The following is a 20,242-nucleotide window of genomic DNA, read 5'->3' as shown; positions in this document are numbered from 1 at the left end:
TCGACCAGTCTTTGTATATTCCTAGGTTGTAGAACTTTTGAAATGAATACGGTACTGATGCATTAAAGGATAGAGAAGAAAGACAGTATTTAAGATTTGTGAAATCTTGTCAAAATATGTGGCAGATACCAATAGTGACATGAGTAGCTCTGCCTCCATTATGTACAAAGAAACCATTTTATTTTTTCCCAGATCACTCCAATTCAAAAGACTTGGGTTAGGGAAGCAAACTTCCCTTTCTATCTCTACCAATAAATAGCAAGAAAAACTGGGGAGAGTTATATTATAAGACCTTCAATTACGAACTACTTTCAAGAACCACTTTCTATTATAATACGTGGGTTAATGAAAGTATGGTTATATATGTAAAGGAAAAAAGTATTAGGAAATTGAGAGAGTTGTAACCAAATTTATACTGAATTTTGGTCCCCCCCCTCTTTTTTTTCTCTCATTGATATTTTATTAACTGGTAAATATTTACAACATTTTGATGTCAATTATTTCAAACTGGTTGGGAGAAGATATAAGGGTGGGTATTTAGTTCTTGTCAACTACTAAAGGCCAAAGTCAAGATAAAAAAGAAAAACCCATGTCTGTTCACTCACCCAACATGTATTGATGGAAACTCTACTATATGTAAAGCTCTTAGTGAAGCACAAAAAGAAGTAAAAAAATATTTAACACAGAGCTTGTCTTCGGGGTGCTTATGAGAAATTATCAGAATAAATCAGGTAAAAATATTGGCTGACCATTACAAACAGCATATCCTTCTAAGAATGATAAATCTGATATCATTGTCATACTTTGAATAAAGATTTTAGGGGGAAAATATTGTAGGAATTATGGAGGCCTTTCAGCTTTCTATATATTCCTACGGTCTGGATTTTTTATAAGCGTATACTATTTTTATAATTAGGGGAAAAAAATCTAGACCAAAGTATAAACATTTATGAGTAAATACTACAAGGAAATAAGTGAATATATGATATTTGTTGACTTAAGTTGGTGCTTATGGTTGGGTTTCTATCTGTTTTAAAGTGTTTTGTTGTTTTAATAGAATTTCAATGCCAGACATAATTCAACAATAAAGGAAGTGTATGGAAAATTTAAGTTCTTTGATTTGAATAATCTGTATTGTGTATTAGGAGTGGAAGCCTCGTTAACCATTTTTATTTCTAGCTAAAGAGTAGGGCTGTGAAGAAAATAAAGGCATATTCTCTAATTCTCTGTGTAATATACTTTTTCAAACTATCGTAGGATGTCCAGTCTCAACTGAAAATGGAAGAATAAACTCCTATCACTCTACTTGTAATGATATATTTCATTATCATCTATTATTAGGGTAACTCCTCTCCTATCATTAAAATGGAACATGGTCATTTACGGTTCCCTGATTTCCAAATACTTTCATACTGTTAATACATTGTCCTGGAAAAAAAAAAGGAAATTAAAATAATTTCTGACTACATTTCAATGTGTCTAAGAGCCTCATCATGAAAAGCATCATCAGCTTTGACCTTCATGTTTCCAGAAGGCTCCAGCTACATCAAATTGCAATGGGACCCTTCTTGACTTCACTTGGTCTCACTTACATCACTGACCATTTTTCAAATTCAGTAATCTTGTTTTTACTGTCACTTCAGGCTGAATCATTCTTTTCAGAAATGACACAGATTGTAGTATCTCTGCAGCTTTTCTTATTTAATACAACTCAACTGTCACCTTAAGTGAAAAAATTCTGTTGGAGAATGAAAAATCTTCTGTTAGTGAAGGCTTAGATCCTTCTGGCCACGAACAAAGGGTGTTTGGTACTTGCTAACGTCATTTAAAAATCACGTTATTTTGTAAAGTTAATCGCGGGTTTTTCCAAGTATTCTTTAAGCACTATTAAATTCATTTATGCATTTTGCAAGCTAATGGGGAGCAGGAGTGGGGAGGGAAGGCTCTCCATGTCTAGTCCCAGGCCACAACCCCAGCCAGGCAGGAACGAGGCAGTGAAGAACATTCTTATCGGCAATTTTAGTGTAAATTAAGGCCTGATCTCAAATTCCATTTTCATGGTAGTTGTGTTTACATTGGAGAATTCATTTACGTTCTTTTTGAAAATAACATTTAAGTACTTCTATTACCCGAAATTACATTTGTCAGAGTCCTACGTAGGGACGTTTTAAAGTTAACAAATAGGTCTAGGATGTGTAACTGGATATAAATGAACTCATATATGCATATGTGGCTTTTTTAATGGAGCTCAGGTATGTGTTCACAGTGCTAAGTGGGAGAGACTCACGGTTTTCTTTCCAGGTGACTGGCGTGACTCCATACACAAAACCAGAGGGAGCAGAGTAGGCCCGGAATAGGTGGACATGCGCAGGGCGTGGCTTCACAGTGGGCTCATTGACAATTAAAATGTCTTTAGAAGCCAGGACCTAGGTAAAGCAGCTTCCGAACTTTGGAGAGGACTGTTTTCTTTTATTTTCCAAAAAGTATCCTAGCTTTATTCTTATTTATAACTAAAAACTGAAGTCAAAGTTGTTTTGATGAAGTTCTTAGAAATTACTGAGAGAGAAGGATACTTTCATCTTAAGAGACAATTAAGAAAAAACTTTTTGGTTCTGCAGCAAGACAAACTGGCTCTGAAATCATGATTTTAACAAGTCAACATCACCTTAAAATACCAAATCCTAGTGATATTTGGGGTGCTGAGTCGCAGAGCTCATATACCCCAAAGCCACACCAGTTGGGTAAACTGCCAGGGGCAAATTAAATTAGCCTCTGGTTAGCTGACTGCAGTTTCAGCTGTATCTTTACGAAATGAAGGCAAAGCTCAACAAAGAACCCATAAAATGAAATGATGCAGACCAACCTTTTATTGCACCCACAATATTTTGGTCTAGTCCTTTCCGGTTGTCATTGAGTCCTCTTTTCCTCTTCCCATTGGGTAAGGAGTTAGCCAAAGTCTTGTCATCAAAAAATGCACACACCAGCTTTCTAAACAGAAGGCTTCCTGAGCGAGTGTAGTTTGACAATATAGAGTCCAGCTGTGATTTAGGCATGAACACATCAAAGCCTTCAGCAAGTTGCACTTCTGGCTACCAAAAGAACATAAATATTTCATTAAAAGCAACATTTGAAGCATTTGACTTTGGGCATATGCACAACAAAAAAACCATCACTAGCTACTGAAGTGTCTATATACTACGAACAATGTGGTTTTGGTTCTGTGTGCTAGTATATGCAATTTATAAAACCAGTGACTAGTTGTTACTCACAAAATAAGATGCTCTAATTCTAGCATTAAGTCTCTTTGAAAGCAACAGAGAAGAGTACCCTGAAAATACATTCTTGTCTTCAGAAACAGTCAAGAGAAGACAGATCATCACAAACTCATATAACTGTAGAGCTACAGGGGACTTGAGAGATTTCTGGGTGAAATACCCTTATTTTTTTAAATGAAGGAACTAAGGTCCAAAGAGATCATAACAAGATGACAAAAATAATCTGAATGTACTCAGTGCATTACGCTTTACTTTCTCCTACATTAAATAATTTCATTTCATTTGCCTAAGCACGCAAATATGGGGCTACCCAGAGGCCTATGCTCTTTTTTTTTTTAAAGTCTTTTTTTTTTTTAATTTTTTTTTCATTTATTTATGATAGTCATACAGAGAGAGAGAGAGAGAGAGAGAGAGGCAGAGACATAGGCAGAGGGAGAAGCAGGCTCCATGCACCGGGAGCCTGACGTGGGATTCGATCCCAGGTCTCCAGGATCGCGCCCTGGGCCAAAGGCAGGCGCTAAACCGCTGCGCCACCCAGGGATCCCGCCTATGCTCTTTTTACTCTGCCAGTGTTTTTCAGTGGTGGGACTATATTTTTCTCCAGTGAAAACTTATGTAAACAAATACATAAAGTAAACAACAACGATGAGCAGGTGCCCCTGGCAGTTTCATTCTGCCTCTCACCCCTACTACTTTTGGAAGAAGAATCTGAAGCCATGTCCCAGACCACCACTGAAAAATCTACATACCAGTCACGCTGCTTCCCTGTCACGGATTTTCTGACTAGGATGCTGGAACAGAAGACCTATTAGGTGTCTTTCAATTCAGACTCTTAGTAGTAGGATATAAACTCAGATGGTAATAATTACTCTGTCAGCACTCCATGGATGCTTACAGCTTGTCTTTTCATCTGGCAACCTAATGAATACTTGGATTTTCAGAACTTTTGCAAACGCCTTCCTTCCCATGGAGGTGGCCACACACCCTGTCACTGGTATTTATGTGACATCCTTATATGGCTGCATTTATTATACTGTGTAATTATGTATTAGATTGTGGCCCTTCCTGACACCCACAACTCAGACTTTGTGTCTCTTGGGCCTGGCACATAGTAAGTACTCAATAAATTCTTGAGTAGCTAAAAGTTCATTAGTCATAATCTAAACTACTAAGTCATTTACTGTTGATTATAACATGATAACTCTGCAGGAGTATTTTTTTTAAATTTTTATTTAGTTTTTTAAAAAGATTTTATTTATTCATGAGAGACACACAGAATACAGAGAGAGTAAGGGACATAGGCAGAGGGAGAAGCAGACTCCCCACAGGGAGCCTGATGCAGGACTCAATCCCAGAACCCCAGGATCACAACCTGAGACACAGGCAGATGCTCAACCACTGAGCAACCCAGGTGCCCCTAAAAGAGTAACTTTAATGAAGAAATGCAATTGGTAAACTTTTTTTTTATTGGTAAACTTTCATAAGGAAAAAAGAAGAAAATCTCACATAAGTAAGATGTCTTATAACAGCTTATTCTTAGATAATCATACTTATCACTTTGCAAACCTGGTACGACTTTAGATTTTTAGAACCCTATTAGAAACAAGAGGATGTGCGATTAGGTTTTCTTCTGGAGAAGAGGAATTACTACTTTTGTTTGTCCTGGTGTTTCTCAAAATGCCTAGCACACTATGGTCAGAGGAAAGAGGGCATAAATGATTCAGATGATGTGGGCAGTTTGGGAGCTGCACTTCCCAAAAGCAATTCTCAACTGGATTATCCACAAAGTCATCTCATGTCTCTGCTTCACTTTTCCTTTCAGCTTTTGGTCCCTGGATACTTGGCAAGTATCACTACACTAACAGAGTGCTGTCAGACTCGTTGCTGCTGAGTTTTGGGTCCTGCTGCTGGTAAAGGGTGTGTAGGGGCATTGCTGGGAGCTGGGGACTGTACCCCCGACTCCTGGAACAGAAGCTGGCTCACACTGAGTGCTCAGTGCATGTTTGCTGAATGAGTTAATGTGGAAATATTAGACTGAGTGAATTTTATCAACATCATCTAAGATGAAGTTTTATTCATAACCAGAATTTTGCTGTGCCTATCTATGGCTGCATTTAGACCTTATTCTAAATGAACTGATCCCAGATTTTAGCTTAGTGTTCCTATACCATTTTTAATTTTTATTTCACTATTTATTTATTATTTAAATGCAATTTGCTAACACATAGTGTAGCACCCAGTACTCATCATGTTCTTATATCATTTGAAAGCCATTAAAAAAGGATTCCCAATTTACAGAAGCAGCTGCTTGTAGGTCTATGAAGGGCTCAGATGATATAGAAGCCCTTCAATTTTCAGGAGTCAAGAGGGGAAGACACCGACTGATCTCATTCATAGATCTCTGTTGAATTCTGATACCATCAAACAGGTGCTTAAGACTCAGCCACCTGACCTGAGATTCCCAGAACTTGCCTTTGGACTTACCCTACAGGGCTTGACCCTGGTTTGAGGAATACTGACCTCCTCTAGGTACTAGGCAAAAATGAGCCACCCCTTTCTTCACATACTCAGTCTTTTCTATGAACTGTGTTTCTAGCACTTTCCATGCTGCATTTATTTGGTTGAGAGTTTGTGTTTCTCATGAGAACATGCGCTCTTTTGTATTCAGAGTGCCAAATGCCCCATCATTGCCCAATAGATATTTGTCAGAATAAACAAAACACTATGTAAGAATTCATTTAAAATTCATTCATTCAAAAATAATATTGATTTAGAGACCTTTTAGCCCAATATGAAGGAAGTGTGCTTGAAAGCCTGCCAGGCCATGGTTCAGCGTACCAGACTTTTTGGGGCAGCACTTGTGCTAACTCAAGGAGCAGACTGCTTGGAGAACCTGACTTGGTCAAGACATATTTATTGTGTGTGTAACTCCACGTGCAAGGAGTTTTAAGTCAGGCTCACTAGATGAGATACATACACAAATATTACATAAAGTACAAAGTGATAAATGAGATGTGCTGGACGCAGAGCAGCATCTGGTGGGTGAGGGGGTGAGTGGGGCCGGGGAGGGGCAGGATAGTATTTTAGGAGGGCTGTCTGGCAGGGCTGAGGACACAGAGGCAGTTGCTGCTTCTAGAGCTTGCTGCCATTTCTGAAACTAAATATCTGGAGTTTTCCATGGAGCAAGGAGACTCCCCCTGGGATCATATGGTCTCTTGATTTCTGAGACACTATCCTACTGCAGAAGCTGTCAGTGTTTCCCAGTCCACTACCTGCTGATGGACAGATCTTGTTATTTGGAAGTGTTCTTACCAGATCAAGGAACGTGAACTCACTCAGTTATGAGCCTGAAGTCAGTTTTATTACTTGAGGTAGTAGCGGCAGCCAGGAGAGCAAGGGTGACTCATCTTTGCCTCCTTCCTGATCTTGAGGTCCTGTTAGGCAGATTTCTCAGCTCTTGTAAAGGGGCACTAATGCTGTGTCTACAAGGGACCCCAAAGCAACAAACCAATTCCTTAAAAAAATGGTGTTGCTTTATTTTCTGAGACATGAAGAAAACTAATCTCAAATTTTTATTATGAAACCTTCTGATATCCTCTATTTTAGAGAGAAAATTGCAGTGTACTGTTATGTAGTGAGCACATATATTTAAAAATAGGTTAAAACTTCAATTGTACCATTGAATCTCTTCCTTCTGTTTACTGGTGCTGGTTTATTTTTTTATTTTATTTTATTTTATTTTATTTTATTTATTTTATTTTATTTTATTATTTTATTTTATTTTATTTTATTTTATTTTATTTATTTTATTTTATTTTATTTTATTTTATTTTATTTTATTTTATTTTATTTTATTTTATTTTATTTTATTTTATTTTATTTATTTTTTCTGGTGCTGGTTTAAATGAGATCTCTGCTTACTAAGGATGCCTGTGACAGAAACAACACTATTTCAAATGAGTATCATTTTACAAACAAGACTTTCTTTGACGGCATCACTGTCTGATATTTAAGCAAAGACAGATTGCTAATACACTGACAGGTTCTATTGTTTACTGAGGGGTTACGATCTTTAAAGGATGACAAAATGTGGGGCGGAATTTACGACACTTAGAGTCATCATCTTAAGAGTTAAGAGTCTGAATTAGCTTTACAAATTTGGATTTTCATGATGTCTTGCCCATTTTTTTAAAAAGATTTATTTATTTATTTATCATAGAGAGAGAGAGAGAGAGAGAGAGAGGCAGAGACACAGGAGGAGGGAGAAGCAGGCTCCATGCCAGGAGCCTGACGTGGGACTTGATCCCGGGACTCCAGGATTGCATCCTGGGCCAAAGGCAGGCGCTAAACCGCTGAGCCACCCAGGGATCCCTCTGTCTTGCCCATTTTTGGTACTGCAGCTACTCAGCACCAGTGTGTATCAAATGTTGAATTTTCCTTATCCAGGGGTGTCACGTCTCACACCCAGTGAAGTTCTGGAGGCAAAAATCACGTGTAGTCATAATGACCCTTGAAAGTGTTTACGGACCCAGCCCTATGGACAGTAACTCTCCTGCTTCTCTTTGCACTTCAGCTGAGGCCTTCCTTTGCTTAAGGTCAAGATCTAGTTCGCGTGGGGGAATCCTTTAACCAGGTAAATTAAAAGATTTCCCCTTCAGTCCCTATGAGTGAGCGTATCATTTGATTCCCCTGTATGAAGTAAAATATGTAAAGCAATTTTATTTTATTTTATTTATTTATTTATTTATTTATTTATTTTTTTGTAAAGCAATTTTAAAGAGATCATATCAAACACAGAGGAAACAATTCTGATAGAGGCTATTTTCCATAAGGTGTTAATCAATGCCAAATTATAGTAAAACATGCAAATAGCTAAATGTGGTCACTGGTTAAAAGAGTAAAAAGAATTGCATGAATATTCATATTGGACATTAACCTCAGATTTTCAATCACAAATTAATAAATTACACACAATAGTTGGTATACTCCAGTGGCTAGCTAGTTAAGTTTCAGACTGGCTCAAGAAAAAAAAACAAAAACAAAAAACCCATGGATGAAGAGGCAGGATTCTGTGGCCTAAAACTCCCTGATGTGGGACTGAAAACACATAACAGAATTTTTATTTTATTTTATTTTATTTTATTTTATTTTATTTTATTTTATTTATTATTTTTAATTTTTTTTCACATAACGGAATTTATAAGACTGTTTAAAGACTGTGAATTTAGTCTTTCTGGTCCTAATACTTCCATATATGATGATCCTTTATTCTCATTTAGTATTTATTTTGCAGTATGTTAGAGGTATTTCTAGGTAAATGGGCTTTATGAAAAGAAATTAAAAAAAAAACCCTCATAACTGACTTTATTTGGCTCACATATGTGATCTGAATTCACTTTATTTTGCTCACAAATGTGATCTGCTTTTGTTTGGGAAACACTGAAATCATTTCCTATAACTCAGGTCTGCTCCAGGTAGATTTAGCAGGAACTCCTATTACTATTTACTAAATGCAATGCCACAATCGCAGCCAGTGAGCTGGGTGCCCATGAGAATACACCACAACTGCAAGGCAGGCTTGCTTTAGTAGGTCTAGCTGAGCACAGAGAATCTCAGCGTCGATGGGGCAGAGGCTCCACCTTGGAGGTATCACATCAAGAGTCCATTATAAGGTGGATGCTCTGTAGTAAGTAAAAATGCTCGGGCAAAAGTTCTATCACAGTCTATACACCAGCACATATTTCAGGCTGAATTGGATAAAAACGATAAGAAGTTATTAAAGGGCCAATATGGATCTTTTATTTGGCAAAATATTGGTAGAACTAAGCATTTAACTTTAGAAAATACAATACGACTTGGCCCCTTGAACTTTCTCCATGCACTTGGATAACGAGGCACTCCAAAGTCTTCTGGAGATGTTTCTAGCTTTTTCCTTCCTCAAGTGGTAAATTAATGACTCTAAGCACTATGGCTTGATTGATGCTAAAGACATTTGAGCCCAAGTGTTTAAGATGTAAGATTTTAGCCACTGCCATGTAGCTTCTTCCAACCCTAACTCCAGTGAAACTGCTCCTCTGAGGTCCTGTCATTGACCCTCCAGGCCAAGGGCAAGTCCTGTTCTTTCAGGCTCCTCTGCGTTCTTCTGACTGTCATGACCAGGACTAGAGCTTAAGTCCTATCATATTGTTACGACTGCTTACATGTTTTCCTCCTCTGCTCCTTGCGGGTTAAGGACTATTTCATTCATTTAGGTACACCCTGGAAAATGGTGATGTAATTAATAGTTATTCACTATAGACCATATTCTAGGCCCTAGGCTAACACACATGAAGCAGATTTTCTAACTTCATCCTCACCCTGCCAAGGGAATATTTTATTATCCCCAGTTTGCAGATGCAGAAACTAAGGCTTGGAGAGGTCAGGTAACTTGTTTAAGATTATCCAGCTACTTAGTGACAAAGCAAGGATTTGAATCCAAGCAGTCTGCACTGAAATCTACACTCTCAAGCATATCTGCTTTAAGTTCAGTGTGTCAATGAATAAACAGTCGCTTGCTTGACTGATGTGCTTTACTGGTTCCCAGTGGATTGTGTATTTATTGGGTTAAGAAAGTGTTAAGGAAACAGGTTCTGATTTTTGAAGCTACTTCTATTGAAAGCAGCAATATATTTTAAATTATTTTTTAGAAAAATGACTTAGTATATATAAACATCAATGAAATTATCCAGAATCCAATGAATTACCAGTTGATGGTAGATTTATCTTCTGATAACTTTTAAATCTATATAATCTAGGATTATTGGAAAATGTTCACAATAATTCCAATAAAGAGAAAAAAGTTTTCTACTATTAAAAATTATATATACATATGTGTATGTATATATATATATATATATGTAAATATATATATGTATTTTGTTTTGTTTTTAAAAGTAGGCTCCATGTCCAGCATGGAGCCCAATGTGGGGCTCAAACTCATGACCCTGAGAAGCAAGACCTGAGTGGAGATCAGAGTTGGACACTCAGCCGACTGAGCCACCCAGGTGGCCCTCATAAATATATTTTTAAAAATTGATCTGAGTGTTTCACCAAAGGCAAAAAACAAGCCAAACAAAAAGCAACAGTGATGAAACAAGCTTGGGCCACATATATCTACCCTGGAAGACACAACTTACTATATCCAACTAAATAGGAAAAAACAATGACTGCAAAAAATTCACGGCTGCCTTGTCTGAGTACTGGCAGAGCATGGAGTTGTAAAAGAAAGAAGGAAATACTGTATTTAAATTTGAAATTTGGTTTTGGGTTTTGGGCTCCTGCTTTGGCTTCTGTGTAAATTAGGCTTGAATTGTATTTAATGTGCTAATTTAAAATGAGTCAAATAGTCCTGCCTCAAAGTAGAAACATTTTGGCCACTCTCTTTTTATAAACACTATTTCTTCAAGTGTATTTGTTCATGCATATGTACACTTCAGTTATTTAACAAACATTTATATTTGTCCTTATAAGGTACTTAGCTAGGACTGCTAAAGTTTAAAAAAGAACCAACATTTATTGAGTGTTTAAAATGTACCAGGAACTGCTCTAAGGGCTTCACATAGACTACCTCATTTAACTCTTCCAGTAGGCCAGTTCTAGAAGGTCAGCATTACTACTGTTCCCAATTTAAGGAGGGAAAACTGAGGTGAGGGGTTACCCAGCCGAGCTTCTTGCCCAGGCAGCCTGATTTCAGAGTCTGTGCCTTTTACCATGTACTTTTCTTTTAGAAACTTCCAAGTAAATGGAGTAAACTACCTTAGTCCAACCTTTCAGTTTTCCTCACATATCGATCATCCTGTGACTGGTTACTGAGTGTGGGTCGTGTTCAGGAACAGAGCTAGAAGGGGTACCCGAGTGTGGCACTCAGTGGGTAAGGACAACTACGGACCTGGCTGTGTACTTAAGCCCTTTATGCCACAGTGTCCTCATCTACGAGGACAGGAATGACACCTCTAAGAGTAGGGATGAAAGAGAAAAATTATTTTAGCGCAGGGTGGCACACAGATACTACAATTATCATATAGCCCCTGCCCTGGGAGAAACTGGCATTCCTTGCTGGAAGGAGGGGAAATCTTCTAAAAAATTATGGACCAGAATAGAAAGTTCTATGAGAGTGAATTATGTTGGGAGCACCTGGGTGGCTCAGTTGAGCACCCAACTCCTGGTCTTGGCTCAGGTCGTGATCTCGGGGTCCTGCGATCGAGCCCTACGTTAGGCTCCTTGCTCAGTGGGGAGTCTACTCAAGATTCTTTCTCCCTCTCTCTCTGCCCCTCCCCCAGTCTTGTACATGCACCTGTGTGCACGCACCTGTGTGCACTCACTCTCTGATAAATAAATCTTAAAAAAATTATGTCAGAGCCCGGGTGGTGGGAGTATTGAGACAGGTAACGAGGAGAGAATGAGGAAATGGAGTTAAGCTGAAGAGAGGGTTCTAATTAAAGCTGAGCCCTAGTCCTAAAGTTTCAAATGTTTATTTTGTGTATTTTGTCACTTGCAGACTAAATCACATTTATTGAGTACCTGTTATGTGCCAGGCACTGTAGGAGGACAGTCTCACATATTCTCTACCATTTAGCATTTACAACACTGAGGGACAGTGCAGGTGGTTTTGAGGAGATCACGGTGTTTTTCCACATCTGAGTAGGGGTAACCATTATCGCTCAGATGACAGGGGTCTCCCTGAATGGCCCTGCGTGGGGCCTATCTGTATTGGGGTGACACTAAAAGTCATGGTGCAAAACAGAGGACTTCATACACTGTGAATTAGAAAAAGTTAATGGGAATTTTTACACCTACCACAGCAATGAAAGTATAGGTTTTACATGTCTTTTTCTCATTGCTTCTAGCTCTTTCTCCTCCCCTCCAAACATCTAAGGACCATTTTGCGATACTAAATGTACTTGTGCTTCCCATCTGGACCTAAGGGCCTGCTTCTGCCCTTGTGTCCCCTACCTCAGTACTGAGGACCGAACCTGGTTTTTTAAGAGAGAAATGTGGGGGTTGCTTTCTACTGAGCCACCAAGTCCTCTGTGTGGGTACTTCCTAAATGCCTCCTTTCTCCTTCTGCAGGCTCACTGCTCAAGTAGACTGTGACGTTCTTCTTCCTGGTCTCTTTGTCTCTACTCTCTTCTCTCCAACTTTCATTATCCATAAGGCAGTTCCACTTTTAAGACATAGGTATGATTATTCCTCTATTTGAGAGTTACAATGGCTCCCTAGTGCCCACAAGATGATGGTCAAGGGCATCAGCATGGCATATTAGGGCTCTTACTACTTGGCCCCATTCTACCTTTACATCATCATCCACTACCAGAGCCAGCCAGATAGCTGTTCAGGCAGCATTGGACCACTTGCCCAACCCTGCAACTTTGGACCTGATCCTCCCAATGCTGGGTACTTCCCAGGGCCCATCTTCAAATACAGAAATACAGAATTCTCATCCATTTATATATATCCAATTATATTACATTCTCTCAGATCCATTTTAGAGAACAATTTCTACAAGATTATTATATATTTTCTGTTTTCTCCTCTGGACTTCCACCAAATTTTAAGAGGACTATGGCTAAGAAATAATAAAGAATAGAAGAGTACCTAAATTTGGATGCCTTTGAACTGCTGGTTCCATCAGGTAAGGGAGTCAATCCACACATTCTTACCCCAACCCCTGCCCTGCCAGGGACCCTGAAAGCTGGTCTCATTATTTCCAACGAACACTATCTGTGGACAAAATTGCCTCATCTAACAATGGGATTCATTGCACAGACCTCTAGGTGCAGTTGTTTCTGTTGAACAGATGAATCAAACGGCCTATCAGCTGGATAATGTAAAGATAATTATCTCCATATACTTTCTGCTTTTAGAAGCATGTTATTCCTCAAAGATAATCAGCACCTAACTGAGTTTTCATGGACAATTGTGAATGTGCTGTGTTAAATTTAACAGCTCTTGTTAGCAAAAGTAATCATGAATAAAAAGAAATTTATTTTTATTTGGTATATGAACAAAATTAAAATGGTGATATTGGTAAAGATAAGAAAAATTCTATTATTAATGTACATAAGGCCTTTATCAGATCTTCCTCAATTTATCTCTGAAGTATATTTGGAGCTTAAAAATAAAGAAAGGAGAAAGTTCAGTTATCAGCATTAGAGCGACCCATTTAGGAGATGATTTACACAATGGAAATGATTGCTCCTCATATATTAATGTCCATCAGAAATGAACTCTTAGAAAATTCAAGAAAAACATAAAAGTGTTCATGAAAACTGCTTAAGATGGAATGTACTTTGTGTTGTGGAATAATTCACCTCTGTTTCCAAATAGGTGATTGACTTGGGTTTTGAAACCAGGGCCTTAGTTCCAATAAGCATATGATATAATCAAATCAGCTGATTGGCCTGGGGTGGAACATTACATCATTAATGATTTTTTTAAAGTTAAGTTTTGAGTCTAGAAGGACTGCTTAATTTTAGCATGCGTTCAAAGATAAAAAACCAAAACAATAAAAACCTTTCATGTTGAGGGTTGGATAAAAGTTCAAATGACTTTCTAGTCTAAAAAAGTCACCTCTCTTTATTAAAGACCCAATGTGGATACAAGCTAGCAAACTGCCTTTCTGCAATCTGAAAGGAGACACTCTTTTTTTTTAAATAGCAATTATTTTTTATTTAAAGTTTAAAAGGTAGGGCCAAACTCCAATCCCATATAGGCCCGTGGGTGTTCTCAGCAGGATTCTCATCCTATGCAAACTGATAATAATAGATCACTCACTCTTGTTTATTTTAAGAACTCTCCCAACCAGACGGGGTTCACATTAATGTACTTAGATAAAGATATTGTAAACAGAGTATGCAGTTGCAAAAATAGCACATTCTTAAGGACTTCAGTTTATGGTCATACAGCTATAAGATGGCAAGTCGGATGGATCTCTTAGATGTCATCCAACATCCAGGACTGCAACAACTTTCTAGCTATGATATTGAAATAGAAAAACCTTTGCAGAGCATTAACCAACCTATCATTATAAAGAGTAAATGGCATGCACTGCAACCTAATTAGCAGTGTGGCTTGCATCTATAAAATAGAATTAGCACTACTGCTCTTTTTTTATTATTAGTTTGTGTTTCTAGAAAGGTGTGACCTTATCTGTAAGGTTCTGTTCATTTATGCCCATTTACAAAGGATTTAATTATGTTCTTTTAGCTCTCTACGCTGAGGAAATTGAAAACGGCCACTTCAGAATTAAAACTGTTAAAGAAATTAGTGAGCAGATTATTTACTCCATCACCCTTCTTCGTGCAGGGATAAAGAATGGAAACACGTTCAAATAAATGAGGTTGAAGATTTTTGGAAGAGAACATTCTAGGTAAGGAAATTATTAATAGTCTTCCTTTCCTCTTTCCCATGGGTCTTTTGCAGTTTCTCTAGTTTTCTTGGGCAGAACCAGTTAAGGGGAATGTGTATTAATACTATAAGATTCCTGAAAATTCCATCACCTTAGTGTGAGCAGCCAGAGAACATGGACTTACATCTGAGGCAGGCGACTCTAGGACGATGCCGAATCCCAGCACACGGCTCTCCCCAGAAGAGGGGTGCTCGGCCGTTGGGGGGCCAGGCTGCTCGGAGGCCCCTGCTGTCTTCTTCTCAGTTTCAAATGCGCCAGACTTTTGCTTCACAGTTAGAGGTTCAATGGTCTTTGGGGGCACTTTTTTCTTTTTATTTCTCTTGCGTGAGACAGCAGTTCGCTGGGAGCATATAAGGGAAATCGGGGGTTGTTGTCTGTTTTGGGTTCCAACTGTGAAGAGTGAACAAAAATAGGGTACAGGCACCTGAGTCTAACTTAGGAGAAACCATCGTCCATCTATCTACGTGTTCTACTAACTGAGACCGAAGCACGGTTCAGTCAAAGAAGCAGACCAGAGTCAATCTCTTGTGGGACCTGCAGATCATCAAATGACGTCTTTGAAGCACTTTAGAGTTCTACACACAAGAAAAGCACTGTCCTCGATGCTGCTAAATAATTACACTCACTGCTGCTGCTGGGTTCCGTGGAAGGCATTCTGAGCTGTAGGAAAACATCTGAGTGTGATTTTATAAGTCGCAGGACATTTTTATATAAATGGGAACTCAGAATTTAAGTTCAGGTGTAGATGTCCAAGCTTTCTGGTAAGCCAAACTTAGGAATATCCTTGTTTGGATATTCCAAACATGGAATATCCATGATGATGGATGATGATCCATGATTCTAATCATCCTTGGAGGGTAAGTTGATCAGCTGCTAGCAATCTACAGGCACTAATATTGACTAAGAGTGAGCAATGATGATCATTTATTAAAGAATGAGTCTGGCATGACTCGTACGTTATGTAGGCAAAGCCGGCTAGTCCTTTATCAGGGCCAGTTCCTCCTTCCTTACAAACCACGTTATCCACACACAACCATCTCCACAGAACTACACTACTGGGTTCTGACCAGGCTGCCCTCCATACCTTGGTTTTAGGTAGTGGAAAAATAGGAATGATATAGTTCTTCGCAAGTCAGGAAGACCCGTAAAATCCAGAAACAGGTGGAATTCCAAAGATGAAAAGCACTGAACAAACACCAAGTACTAGTATTAAATATATACTTAAGGAAGCCAAAGATGGTAAGTATAGTTTTCACAGATGTACTCTGGCAAGTCATGTTTGTTAACCATTTAGAAATATTCTGATGGAAAGTGTAATAGAAAAACACGGCATCATTATTTAAATCTTCATGTAGCAATATGGCTTACTAAAAATGATCATGGGATATGCCTGCTTTTTTACAGAAATAAGCCAAATGAAAACTAAAGATCTTTAAATGCACATAAATATGGATCATTTCCCATCAGTTTGCAAATAAAGGATATTTATACTTTGAGCTTGGTATTTGCATCTTTAGACTGGCGAGAAATTTACAAGTAAGTATTAGAAACCCAACTACTTGGGGTGCCTGGCTGGCTATGTTGGAGGAGGAGCATGCAACTTTTGATCTTGGCATTGCACCCATGTTGGGTGCAGAGATTACTTAAAAAAATAAAAAAGGAAACAAACCACTTGTACTGCATAGGAGCACTGAAAAGGTTTTTAACCACTTGTGTAGTTATTAGTTGAGTTCACTGGTGCTTGACCTTGGCTGCATGTTAGAATCACCCGGGAGCTTAAAAAAAAAAAAAAAAAAAAAGGTCCATGCCTCAGCCTTACCCCAGACTAACTGAATTGGAATTTGCAGGGGTGGCGTCCGGGGAACTGAGACTTTTTTTTTCTTTTTAAAGCTCAAGTGATTCCAGTGTGCAAGCTCAAGTGGAGAACTTTCCTCTGTTCTCTGGATTTTTACCCTAGGTTAGGTCTCCATGCCCAAAGTCAAATAGACAAGGAAAGCAATTATCAATGGTCTAGGACTCATGCCTCTCCAAGCCTTGCTATTCTAAATTAAAGGGAGAATGCATTTGGTTTAAAGAACACAGGCACTTTCAGAGTTTTTCTCCTGAGTTTGCAAGTCTAGACACAGCCATAGTCTCTGGCACCCAGATCTTATCGCTTCATTGTATTCCTTGTCTTCTCCCTAAGTAGAGGCGAAACTTTCTAAATATAAATCTACAGGTGTTATAGACAATAAGCCTTAAGTAAATCTACCCACACAATACAGATTCTTAAGTTTAAGGAAATTAAAGAAGAGTAATTTCTTCAGTTTATCCTTTCTGCTATCCTACCAGCTCTGGAATCATTTACTGCCCTAATCTGCAAAAGGTTCAGAAAAGAAAACACGGTGACAAAGTGGCATTTACTTAATAGATTCCAAAAGGGCTTCAGTCAAGGATTTAAATGGTTGCAATTTGTAGTTTGCCATTTCGGTAGTAAGGAGCTTAAGTAACAAAATAAATCATTACCATTTCATATGCATATTTTCTTAAGTGCTAACAAATTCTTCCTCTGAGAAAAGAACCAGTAAGTCATGAAGTAACCTTTCTTTCTCTGCTCCTTATTTAAGAGACAGTAACTTTTTCTAGGTCAATAAGAACATGGATTGTTGTTGTAGAACAAGATGAGTTAAACGCTTACTGGCCTGACCAAAATGCTTATCCTTTCCTTGGGCTTAGACCAAATTCAGCACATACAATTGGATGTTGCTTTTCAGAGGTTCTTTGGCTCACCTCACTTTCATGTGCTCTTGGGTGATGGGGGTGTCTAAGTAGTAAGCTTTTTTATATCAAGCCACATCACTAAATATTACAATTTTATCAGAATTCACTAAATGGCACCAAGTACGATTTCTGAATGATGACCTTCCCAAATCTCTCTACAGCGCAAGGGTGGGGATGCTGACCGTCTATGACCGGGCTGTTTCTTACTCCAGGAGGAGGCTTCTCTCACCGGAGGAGGCTTTAATGAAATGCTTTCTTATTTTCTATACCTTGGGACCAAAAAGTTGCATTTCCCCTGCACTGGTGGAGATTAGGAACCACAGTCATTATCGTGGTGACCCAGACGTCTATGAACCACTCCTGGCCTTAGAACAACACTAATGAAGTAGTTTCTGCCTGCCTCATGCTTTACAAGTTCAATTATGTTTACTAACTCCTGCTATTTTGAAAAGCAGCCTGTGAGTTAGATATTAATGCTCCAGCTACAGATGAGACATCTGAGAGCAGAGAAGTCACACTACCTCATGAGGAGAACAGGGACTCTGACCCCAACCTGCAGACTCACTGCTCGTCCACCCCACGACTTGACTGACATGAGCAAGAACAGAAGAGGTGTCGTGCAACTAAAGAGGACAAGACACGAGGCGTCTTCAAGCTTCTAGATCCTGAATATGAGGGAGACAAGCCCCAAGCAGGGCCTCAGAGGCAACACCTCTGTACCATGCTCTTGTACACATGGTACACCTCATGTACCTATGCTCTTGAATGTCTTCACCAGGCCTGTCCATGTTCCCAAGAGGGCCTCCCGGCACCTCTATGACACTGCATGGCTTCCCCACTGTCACGCTGCACCCCAGAATGGACAGGGACGGATAGGCATTAGAAATCAGGGGACTGTACCCCCCACCTGGTCTCGGTACCTGCTTGAATTTGCATTAATTTCCGCATGGTCCTGAGTTCCTGGAGGATGGCCTGCAACGTTGACTGGCAGTTGCAAGTACAACAGTTTGATCCAACTGACGAATTCACCGTGGGAAGGTCTCCTAAGCATCAAAGAAAAGAATGGCACACTCCAAACGTCAACAAAATTACAAAGAGGAAAAAGAAAAAAAAAAAAGGAAGGTATCTTGACAGCCTTTTTCTTTTTCTTTTTTTTTTAGATTTTATTTATTAATGAGACACCCACAGAAAGAGAGAGGCAGAGACACAGGCAGAGGGAGAAGCAGGCTCCATGCAGGGAGCCCGATGTGGGACTCGATCCCAGGCCTCCAGGTTTGCGCTGGGCTGAAGGCGGCACTAAACTGCTGAGCCACCTGGGCCACCCTCTTGACAGCCTTTTGAAACATGTGCAGTTATTATGCAACAGGGCCTAAGGAAAAGGTGCCCAATAACTGTTACCACCTGAATGTCAGGAGCTGACTTGGGCTAAGCATCCAGGCTTCTGCACAGCCCGGTGCACAGCAGCTCACCCACCATGTGCCACCACGGCAGGCCTCCCCAGTGTCACACCAGTGCATCTCAGATGACGGCGCCATACAAATCCACTAGAGACATGTGCTATGTTGCACAAAAACACGAGCTCTGAGAACAGTCTTATAGAAAAACCTGGTAGCTGCATATTATAAAGTTTCACATTGAAAATCAAATGTGTCTGGATGCCTGGGTGGTTCAGTGGTTGAGTGTCTGCCTTTGGCTCAGGTCGTGATCCCAGGGCCTGGGATCGAGTCCAGCTTTGGGCTCCCTGCAGGGAGCCTGCTTCTCCATCTCTCCCTGCCTCTCTCTTTGTGTCTCTCATGAATAAATAAATAAACTCTTTAAAAAAAATCAAATGTGTCTATTAAAAATTACTTTTTCTAGTATTAGGCATGTTTCTCCAAATTAAGAAGTGTCAACACATTAAAACATTTAGATCACTCTCTGGGGGCGGTATGTCTGTGGGGCAGGGAAGAACTGGGGGAGCAGGGAGTATATATGGGAGGAGATACTCGAACCTGTCACTTGGTGTTGGTGTCCTGGCTTTTCTTCAACTTTGCAAAGGAGATCCTCATATAGCTTTCTTCCATTCCCACAGCTTACCTTTCCCTCACTTTAATCTCTTTATCTCTGTTTAAATTCAGTATCTTTTTCTTAATAAAACTATCCTACTAAAGTAAACACAGATTGTCCCCTTGTCCTTGGAATACTGTGGAACATTTGGAAGATCGCTCTTTCTGCAGCCTTCCCTCCAGCATCTGTGTCCAGCCTGGCAACTGTGAACTGGATTGCGCTGCTGTCACTTGGCATTTCTCACAGATCCAAGGGGAAATGCAAGTTCTAAGGCATTCGCCCAATTCTGTCTTTTATTATAGATTAAATGTAATTTTAATTTCACAGTATGCATTATTTGTGGATACTGTAAAAAAAAAATTCACCACGCAAAATCACGAATGCTTCGAGTGGTGTATTTATCTACATTCAAAGTTGTAGCAAACTGATATAATGAATTTCTACCAAAAATATGCAAATAATAAGTGCAAAAATCTGTTTTCAAACCAATATGGGGGAATTTATGTTTCTAACTTTTAACATTAATAACATTTCCCAAGTAAATCCACCATCCTTGTTGTTACTGGAAAACAGAATGCTGTTTGCCCAAAACTTCTTGATGTGGGGTGAACTAACTTCATACACATCTAAGGGTGTCCTATTTCTCTTGCCATTTCTTCCACGGCAGGTGAATTAGGAGGGCCTATATAGAATATTCCTAGTTACTATTCAGAGT

General features: G+C 39.2%; 1 protein-coding gene across 16 annotated transcripts in view; it reads right to left on the bottom strand.

Annotated features, from left to right (window-relative positions):
- The window catches only part of BEND7 (BEN domain containing 7), an 81,318-nt gene that overhangs the window by 32,680 nt on the left and 28,396 nt on the right, over nt 1-20,242 (bottom strand). For all 16 annotated transcript variants that reach the window (XM_038530088.1, XM_038530077.1, XM_038530086.1 and 13 more), the window contains 3 exons: nt 18,402-18,524; nt 14,846-15,111; nt 2,864-3,089 (listed from right to left, as the gene is read on the bottom strand). In XM_038530088.1, coding sequence (XP_038386016.1) covers nt 2,864-3,089; nt 14,846-15,111; nt 18,402-18,524 — 615 coding nt within the window. The remainder of the gene's footprint in view (nt 1-2,863; nt 3,090-14,845; nt 15,112-18,401; nt 18,525-20,242) is intronic.

This window comes from Canis lupus, chromosome 2 (assembly GCF_011100685.1).
Source record: "Canis lupus familiaris isolate Mischka breed German Shepherd chromosome 2, alternate assembly UU_Cfam_GSD_1.0, whole genome shotgun sequence".
In the NCBI taxonomy this organism is placed as follows: domain Eukaryota; kingdom Metazoa; phylum Chordata; class Mammalia; order Carnivora; family Canidae; genus Canis; species Canis lupus.
The sequence above is the reverse complement of the archived record's forward strand: the minus strand, read 5'-3'. Positions and strand labels throughout refer to the sequence as shown.